Source organism: Sprattus sprattus, assembly GCF_963457725.1.
Source record: "Sprattus sprattus genome assembly, chromosome: 19".
Lineage (NCBI taxonomy): Eukaryota > Metazoa > Chordata > Actinopteri > Clupeiformes > Clupeidae > Sprattus > Sprattus sprattus.
This window is the reverse complement of record NC_137917.1, coordinates 14893261-14903491: the sequence shown is the minus strand read 5'-3', so window position 1 is coordinate 14903491 and position 10231 is coordinate 14893261. Positions and strand designations below refer to the sequence as shown.

Genomic DNA, 10231 nt, shown 5'->3' with positions numbered 1-10231 from the left:
AAGCAAACAGCAACTCCCACAGGTGATTTATCCAGGCACCTGTTGTGTGAATCCATCCCTTGGGGGTGGAGGTGTGAAAGCTTCAGGCCTTCAGTGGGGTGAGAGGGGGGGGGCAGGGGAGTGGTGGTGATGGGAGGCTTGGGGGGGTCGTAGGTGTGCTACAGGGTAGGGTGTCTTGTCGTCACGGCAACGGAAAATCCTCTCCCGTGCCACCTGCATGACTCATCTCATCTCCCTGTCGCCGAGGTCCTCCAAAACCCCAGCGGCTCCTGTGTCTGCGGCGTGACGACGGCAAGCAGGGGATGCCTGAAGCCTGGCGCTCACCGGGCACGCCTCTACTTGTCAGGCGGGGGCAGAGCTGGCAGGGCTGGTGAGGGACGTTGGCGGGCGCTGGCACGGGAGCGTATGGCGCGGCGCAGCGTGGTGCGGAGGATTTTCCGATCCCCTATGCGGCCCTCAGATGCCATGCTAATCTGTTGGCGCTATTTATAGCTGCCTGCCTGCTCCTCCATGCCCACGCTGTCCCCTGGCACGCCCAGCCTCCCAGCAGCCCCTGCGCCGAGACACGGGCCTCCGCCAGGCGCAACAGACGGCAGGGATCGCCACGCCAACCTCCGCCTTGCCAGGGGTCGGCACGGGCTGTGTGTGTGTGTGGGTGTGTGTGGTGGGCTGTGGATTGCGGAAGCGGGCAGCGTTCTGTTTTTTGGCGGATGTATTCATACCCCCTGTCCCCTTCGCTCTTCTCTGTTTTCTTGTTCACTCCAGAAACCTGTCTCTTTCAAGGGATTTGTCACCGTTCTGTTTGTCCCTCGTCCCCCTCGGTTCAGTCTACTGTTGAATTCAATTAGACGTGGATTGAATTAAAGTTTAATGATGCTTTATTGGCATGACAAAATTCATCTGTGTGTTCACTCTCTCACCGTCTCTCTCTCTCTCTCTCTCTCTCTCTCTCTCTCTCTCTCTCTCTCTCTCTCACTCTCTTTCCCTGTTCTGCCAATCTTCTCACACTCCAGTAAGCGTGGCTACCGACAGAGGCTCTCTCCTCTGTGATTAAGGGGTTAAGGAGAAGGTCAACGGCTCGGGTTCAGTGTCACCTCTAACAGACTCCACATCACCAGGCCTTAGCAGCACGTCCCACTAATAGCTGCCATGGAAATGGGTCCTTGTTGCGTAAACAATACCCCTTCTGTACCGAATCAAATGTATTTTTTTTTGCCAAGTACACATACTAACATACAAGGAATTTGTCTTGGTTGTGAGGCACAAACATGTTCAGTAACTAAGGGGGGCCAAGACAGACAGTTTACCACAAATGATACAAAGCGGGGGCAGCAAAAAGAAGCATCAATATAGAATTATAAACATTAACTAAAAATCTGTACAAAAATAAGTTAAAACACTAGCGAAGCAGATTTGCAAGATTGTGTTAATAAAAAGTATGCGCATAAAAAAAGACGTTAAAAAAAACAACTATAGGCAAGGTTGTGATCAATATGCAGTCAAATCCAGCTGTCAGCTAATAGGGAATTCATACAGTGGTTCTTGCTGCGGTCTAAATGCAATGCACGTAGCTCCTTCTATGTGAATGCTATACAAATTGTGAAGAAAAGGAATATAAAATGGTATTCCTAGAATTCTGAAAAGGCATGCTGTATGTATATGTTTGCCCATTGTGATTGGATAACGATCCAGTCTCCACGTTTAAATAACAGTGACAGGGGATTAATTCAGGTCAGAGCCTAAAGCAGTACTTTTGTTCTTCATTCAGCAGCCCTGCTCAAAGTGACGTTTTCACATACAGTGATAGATTTCAGTGAATGTTGTATGGACGGCCCTGGTCTATCTATACCTATGTGTTGTATGCAGACCATTGTTCTTTAAGAATGAGACTTCTCTGTGTGGTTTCTTCATACAGTTAGCTGCTAGCTGCATCCAAAGTCTTGAGAGCTCTGATTCGCTTTTGACCCCCCCCCCCCCACCACCACACACACACTCACACACATCCACCAACCTGCACACACACATACACACACGCACAAACACACACACACACAAACACATTTCCCCTACCCCCCGCCATCTCCATTATTATTCCAAGTGCTTCTGACTTCTTTATTTCCCTTCAAAGGGACAAGCACAGCCGTGACATCAATCACAGGAAGCGAATATTTATCCGCCGCTAATTTCCATCAATAGCCTGGAGACAGGCTTAGCTGACAAAACTCATTCCCACTCCCAACAAAACCCTCCGCATCAAGTTTGCCCCACCCCCCACCATCACCACCAACCCTCACCACCCTACTCCACTCTGCCTCCCTTTCACACACAAACACACAAGGAGGAGAGAGAAAAAAAAACAGCATTTTGGGAATAAATGCGGTTAGCACAACTCCTCATCTCCTCTATCTCTGCCTCCTTCTCCTGCCCTTCCCCCTTCCCCACTTTGAGCTCATCAAATTAATGCATGCTACAAATAGACACGCTGGCTCTGATGACGTCCAGGGTCTGATGGCGGACTGAAATGGGTTTTGGTGAATGGCTGTCTGGTTCAAGAAGGGATAGGGGCAGAGGAAGGCTTTGCCGTTAGGAGAGCGTGGCATCCACCTTTTGTGAGCTTGGAGTTATGTGCATTTTTTCTTTTCTTTTCTCTTTTGAAGGGCAATAGGCTTAGGGAGGGGTGTGTGTGTGTGTGTGTGTGTGTGTGTGTGTGTGTGTGTGTGTGTGTGTGTGTGTGTGGTTGTGTGTGAATCTTCTTGTCTCTTCTTCTTCATCTTTGCAATGTGTGAGTGTGTGGGGAGGGGGCATGTGCGTATATGTGAGTGTGTATGTATGTGTGTATGACTAAATAGTTTGTCCTGTTTCTGTGGTGGGGCCCCTTAAGTGGGTAAAGTGGGGGGGGTCTGCTTTTATGGGACCCCAATCTAAGAGTGCCCCCCATTATATGTCTCCATACATTCTCACACTGGGCCCCACATACCCCTCAGTTCCCAGCCCAGTTCTTCACCCCCAACCCCCTCCCTCAACCGGGTGCTAATGCCAGTCTATCTGTACATGCCAGCGATCCAGTCTGTCCCAGTAGGCCAATGCCTTCTGGGTCACCTCAGTCCAGACTTCAGCGTCAAGCATCCAGTCTGCGAGTCTGCCAGTCAGTGAGTGTTGTGTGTGTGTGTGTGTGTGTGTGTGTGTGTGTGTGTGTGTGAGCGTGTGCGTGTGTGTGTGTTCGTGTGTGTGTGTTTGTGTGTGTGTGTGTGTGTGTGTGTGTGTGCGTTTGAGTATGTGTGTGTGTATGTGTGAGTGTGTGTGTGAGTGTGTGTGTGTGTGTGTGTGTGTGTGTGTGTGTGTAGCTGGCACTATGCCAGGGCTGAGGCAGGGGTGCTGGGCACTGGTCACCAGATTGTGTCTGGCAGGCAGATGGAGACGAGAGAAGCCCAGAGCAGAGTCACAATGCCTGGTGACAATACCCCCTTCTCTACCGCTCTCTCACTCTGCCTCTCTCCCTGTCACATACACACACACACACACACACACACACACACACACTCATACACACACATTCCCACAGACAAGTTTCACTGCCTACTTGGCCCCTCTGTGGTTGATTTTGAGGTAGGGTACCCAGATAACGTGTGTGTGTGTGTGTGTATGTGTGTGTGCTTATGTGAGGTGCCACTGCTTTTCACTTCAACCATACCCATAAATAATAAATAGTGGGTGAATGGCATTGAGTGGGAATGGATTTGAATGGAAGGGGCACTCTTTTGGTGAAAGTAAAAAAGATAAATAAACACATGGAGAGAGAGAACAAAAAAAGAAAGGAGCAGACTAAGCTCTTCTTCTGGAGGACAAGAGGGAGAGGGAGATGAGAGACACTTAGGTCGGGGGGTAAGGAGAGGGGGAGACAGGAGGGTGGGGCGGTTGACTGAGGTAAACTCCGGCTGTGAGGGTTGGCCAGAGGATGAGGCTTGTGAGAATGAGAATGTGAGAGTCCTCTCCCCCTCACAGCTGAATGGGAACAGATGGGTCTCCTGTATTGGCCCTGTGTCTCTCCCCCCCTACCTGTACTGGGTGTCACTCAGATGAAGTGGAGGCCTGATTGATCACCCTGTTAGGACTCCACGTAGGCTAATTAGTGCCTGGGCTTCAGTCAATGTGTCTGTGGTTGAGTCTGTGATTTAGAGTGGAGAATGGATGACTCTGTGTATGTGCTTATGTAGGTGTTTGTGTGTGTGTTTCTCTCTGTGTGTGTGTGCGTGTGTGTGTGTGTGTGTGTGTGTGTGTGTGTGTGTGTGTGTGTGTGTGTGTGTGTGTGTGTGTGTGTGTGCATGGATCAGAGTGTGTATGTGTGTATACATGCAGTGTGTGTGTGAACAAAAGCAGTCTGTGTGTGTGTGTGTGTGTGTGTGTGTGTGTGTGTGTGTGTGTGTGTCTATCTGCGTGTATCTATCCGTGTGTGTGTGTACATGCACGCCTCTGACATTGCGGCCTTTTGACGTGGGCCCCGTATGACTTTCTAATACGACCAGGCAACGTCGCTGCTCGTTAGCCAGGCCTAAAGCCTCTCCCTGGGGGTCCGGGAGGGTCCGTAACCCCCCCACCCCCCCACCCCACAGCAGAGCTCTGCCACTCTGCTCCTGAAAAGGTCAATGGCTGATGTGAGCCTATCTACCTATTCCTTGTGGATTACGTGTGTGTGATGTGCTAAAGCGATGTGGAATACGCTAGGCTGTGCAGATGATAATGTACAGGACGGGAGAGGCTGACCCCCTTCACAAGAGTGGAACAAGAAGGAGGTCATGTGGAACAGATGTATATGTGCTCATACGTGTGTATATGGGCATACGGATGTAAAAGGGCTTGCACATCGATGTGCACGTACACAGACAAACACACACACACACACACACACACACACACACACACACAAACACACACACATTCAGGCTTTGTGTAGGGTGGGAGCCGCCCAGCTGGGAGTGGCCCTGAATCAACTGGGATTAGCCTGGGATTGTGTGGGATTACTCAGTGTGCAGGGATTAGCTGTGATTGTCAGTTTCTGGGGGGTGTTACGGGGCATGGCTAGACTTCACTGCCCCTGTGTCACACTCTCAGCCACAGCAAGGATGAGGTAGAGGGACCACATACACATACACGTACACAAACCTGTACACACACCCACACATACACACACACACACACACACACACACACACACACACACACACACACACAAGCATAGACATAAATACACACACACACACACATGCATAGGCATAAATACACACACACACACACACACCAACACACCAACACACACACACACACACACACACACACACACACACACACACACACACACACACACACACACACACACACACACACACACTCATTGACATAAATGCACACACACACACACACACACAGTGAGACATACATACACGCTAGAACAAGGATTTAAGATGATAACCAACCAGGACAGTTTTTAATGCAAATGACAGGACAAAAGCCATCTGAGATGTAATGTGACTTTGGAAAATAGATCTGGCTCTGATCTGATGTTCCAGAGATTCCAAGAACTCCCAGAGCCTTGTCTGAAGAGGGCCTCACCTGTGCCATAGTTAGCCGTGTCTGGCCTGATATCATCACAAACCCATGGAGCCGATCCCGCAAATCCCCCAAATCTCTAACAGGTGGACTCAGGGGGATAGAGAGTGTCTGGGAGCAGTTTTAACCTTCCCTGGCTCTGCCTCTTAAATCATTACGGCTTCACATGTTGCTATGGCGAAGCCCACATGCTCCACCGAGCTGTATGCCGGAGATGCTGTGGGCTTTGCGCTGGGGCTGTTGACAGACGTTTAACGCGGTATGAAATCAGTGCTGGTTAATTAGCTCATCTGATTTGCACAGTGATAGGTTCTGAGAGCAGCAGGACGACTTGCTGTCAGTCAAACCGCAGGGAGGTGTGGCATGTAGACGGCATCTCAGCTCGAGAAGGACAAGATGAAAGGGATGCTGGGAGAGTTCCGCTTCGTAAAAGGACGCCAGCTAGACACTCAGAGAATCTCAGGCGCACACATAGCAAATACACACAAATTGTATTTCCCTATGCAACTCATTTTATTATTATTTTTCTTTCCCTCTGCTCACTGCTCACGTTTACCCTGTTGCCATGGTTACGCATCATCTCAGCACCGGTACTGGTAGAGCGAGCTGGAGAGATTGCAAGGGGCTAGGAGGAAAAAGAGGGAATGATGGGAGTGAGTTAGAGAAAGAGAAGGAGGGAGTGAGAAAAAGAGAGATAGAGAGAGAGGATGTGCTAAGTCTTTGAACCATGATTAGAAACATCTGTTTCTCCACACCTAAGAATTTCACAACGGAGGTGCTGCCTCCATTGCTAAATCACTCGCTAAGCTCTCCAGCAGTACAGGTAATAAGAGACGCCAGCCATGGAGATGCTCTTGAATCAGAACACAGCAGCCAGCCCTCACGGGGGCAAGAAGATGTCTGAGGGAGGCAGAGATAGTGGAGGAGAGAGAGAGAGAGAGAGAGAGAGACAGAGGCGCAGGCGAAGCACAGACCCATCCGTGACTGTTATCCCCTCACCTCACCCCAGCCCCTCTTCCAGCTCAAACATTTTGATATATTCGTTCGTTCCGCACCCCAGCCAGTGGAGGAGGGCTGGCACGGAGCCAGCATGGCACTGACTTCAAAGGACGACTGCAGCCGAGCGCGCCGCACGACCCGAGATTAGCCAACATCGACACCATTAGGAGGGCACAGGCTGGGTGGGGGTGGGGGGTGAGGAGAAGGGAATTCCTCAATCTGCATCTCAGGAGGGTCGAGGTGGAGGGTGAGGGTCGGGGTGGGGGGTGGGATACCATATCAGGCCGCCAACCACTCAAAACATTATCATTTTGAAGGCTCGATAAAAGGCCAGGCAGCTGGATGGTCACGGTTTACGGTTTCTTACTTTTTCTGCTGCGTGGTTCATTCGCATCCCGAGACATTTGATAAGACAATGCCTGGCAGGATCAGACAGTGTAGAATTCAGGGCTTGGATACCATCCATGATTTTTTTCACTGAAAACCTTTTTTTTTTTTAAGCAGACCATCAGCTTGAATATCTGTTTGTTAATGCTACTGATGTTCTTACACACGACATGGCTCTGATCCATCTAAAGAGGCATCACGGTTAATAGGCTTTTCTGTCATTGGATGCTAAAAGTCATAACTATCAGATTGCATACCAGATGTGTTTTCCCCCCCCCAACTCAGCATTGACGTGCGCCTCTTTTGTCCATCACCTCTCTCTTCTTTTATGGCCATACATAATCAAAGGGTTTGTTTGTCTCGCTTAACTCGCGCGTCCACACAGCCCAGCCCCTCGAGTGCTTGTCCCGCTCCTTGCCCATGGGAGACGGCTGTCAGAGTGGGTTTGCAGTCGCATCCTGACGAGGCTTTTGCTCAGGCGTCAAAGGCACTGAGGGCTCAGTATCAAACACCATTACTGAAGGTGCTCAGAAGGATTTCATGCAGGAGGGATTGAGGGGAAGATACTGATGCTGTTGTGAGCCAGATTATGCTTTGTTTTCTTGTTTAGTTTATATGATCTTTCCTGCCCTTTGGATTGTGTCAATGTTTATTATTGTGTGGTCTATTTATTAAATTAATTTATTCTTATTTGTTGTTGTGATGTAAAGCACTTTGAGCAGCATTCCTTATGAAAAGTGCTATATAAATAAACTTACTTATGAACTCCACTGGCAGATTATGCTCAGTGACCAAACTAACTTAGTTTTCCTTTTGTTTTTTGTGTGTGTTTGCAGAACTCGATCCGGCACAACTTGTCGCTGCACACCCGCTTTATACGCGTGCAGAACGAGGGGACAGGCAAGAGCTCCTGGTGGATGCTGAACCCAGATGGGACCAAATGCGGCAAGTCCCCTCGACGACGCGCCGTCTCCATGGACAACAGCACCAAGTACCTGAAGAGCAAAGGCCGTGTCAGCCGCAAGCAGAAGTTGCTGGGTCGACCGGGCCAGGGGCCAGGCTCAGGTCTGGGTCCAGTGAACCGGGTCAGCTTACGTGGCTCTCCCGAGCAAGGCGGTTCCCCGACGGGGCCTCCGCCCGCAGTGTCGGGGGTCGGCGGAGCAATGGAGGAGTTTGACTCGTGGACGGAGCTCCACTCGCGGGCCAGCTCTTCCGGCTCCACGCTGAGCGGCCGCCTGTCACCCATCCTGGCCGAGGGGGAGCTGGAGGAGCCAGAGGACGGACGGCTGTCCTGCTCTACCTCTCCGCACCTCTACCCAAGCCCCACCGCTGCCACTGCCCGCTCCCCAGCCATGGGCTCCACCAACCCTCACTGCCCCAGCCTCGAGCTCCCTCAGCTGGCTGATCTGACTGGTGCCATCAGCCTTGAGGAGGGCTACCACCACACTCACCTCCAGCAGCAGCAGCAGCAGCAGCAGCAGCAGCAGCACCATCCCAGCCGACACAAGCACCCAGGGTACCACTACAGCTCCGTGGTAAAGGGCCAGGGACCCTGCTGCAGCCCTGTCTACAGCCAGGCCGGGGGGGGAATGCTCCGGCACCACTCCCCCATGCAGACCATCCAGGAAAACAAGCCGGCTAGTTTCCCAGAGAGCCTCCAGGTCTACTCTGGCACCAACGCTCTCCAGAGTCTGCTCAGCTCGGCGCCGCAGTACTGTGCAAAGGATATGTTGCTGGGGCAGGAGAGAGAGGGCCACCCCATGATGGTCACACCCCCGGCTAACGGTGTGGGTCCCACCAGTCACCATCACCACAGTCATACCGTCGTCCACCACAACCTCAACGGCACACATCCCCACAACCCCACACACACACACAACGGCACACATGGGCACAGCGCCGCCGGCCAGCACACGCCCGGCAGCGGCAGCTCGGCTCCCCACAACCACCACTCGCCACACAGCCAAGTCCTGAGCCACAGTCAGACGCACAGAGCCAGGCCTGCAGGGGGCGCTGGCGGTACTCACCTCCAGCCTTACAGCCACAACCCCAAAGCCCCCTACATGTACAGCCCCCCTGCCCACGCGCACTTACCCGCCTCCACAACTCTGCCCCCCAACCCCGCCAACGTCCAGGGCGTCCCGCAGGACGCCTGTCACCTGGCCACCACCCCCCACCCTTACCCACGTCACCACAGCAACCCCTACCACCACAGCCACATGGCCGACGGACCGTACCATCACACGCAAGGGATCGGGGGAGGCGGTGGAACTGGTGGGGGAGGTGGAAGCTTCCATGGCTACCACCACCACCCCCACCTCCCGGCTCACCACGCTCATCCCCAGGACCGCTTGCCGGCCGACCTGGACCTGGACATCTTCCACGGCAGCCTGGACTGTGACGTGGAGTCAATTCTGCTGCAGGACATCATGGACTCGTCTGAGGAGATCGACTTCAATTTTGACTGTACACTGGCGCAGGGGGTGGGTATCGGCATGGGCATGGGCATGGGCATGGGTATGAGCGTCACCATGGGGATGGGCGTTACCATGGGGATGGGGGGCCTCGGGGGGCCTCAGCAGAACCACAGCAACCAGAGCTGGGTGCCCGGCTGAGGGGGTTGGCGGGGGTGGGACCTTCCCGAGACCCCTCAGCTCCTGCCAAGAGCGCTGAGCCTGTCATCCCATGGGCTTCAGAGAGGTCCCCACATCCACGCCCACGCCCCCTCTCCACAGTTAGAGCCAATGCATTGTGCTTCCGCTTGTGCTGTTCCTTTTTTTAAGGGGAGAAAAGGCAAGTCGAGGACAGACTGAAGGAGCAAGGAGTGGCTGGAGGATGGGGTAGGGGTGGAGTGTTGAGACACAAAGACTAGCCAAGTTCACGTCCTGGTCATCCCACTGTGTCGTGGTGAAAAGTGTACCCCCGTTTGGACTTGCCCCCGTTCCCTGCTTCGTCCGCCTCTCGGTCTCCTGCTCTGCTTCATCTCGTTCGCCCCAGCTGTGATGACAATCTCAAACCGCGTCGGCCAACTTTTGCCTTGGTCTCTTCTCCACTCGAAGAACAAACAAAAATAGAAAGTCTGAACTTGCCAGCACTTTGATCTGCGAAGAACAAATCCATATCTCACACTTGCGCCGGCGCACCGTGTGCTTGCTGACTCCTGGGGTGCACACACACACTTGTATGTGTGTGTGTGTGTGTGTGTGTGTGTGTGTATGTGTATGTGTAGGAGGGTGGGTTG

The 10231-nt window shown here is 52.5% G+C and overlaps 1 protein-coding gene across 1 annotated transcript in view; it reads left to right on the top strand.

Annotated features, from left to right (window-relative positions):
* The window catches only part of LOC308380243 (forkhead box protein O6-like), a gene marked incomplete at both ends in the record, with an annotated part of 43573 nt that extends 33968 nt beyond the window's left edge, over window positions 1-9605 (top strand). Inside the window, one exon of the mRNA XM_080857523.1 lies at window positions 7827-9605. Within this exon, the coding sequence (XP_080713649.1) occupies window positions 7827-9605 (1779 nt within the window). The remainder of the gene's footprint in view (window positions 1-7826) is intronic.
* Between the last annotated feature and the right edge of the window lie 626 nt (window positions 9606-10231).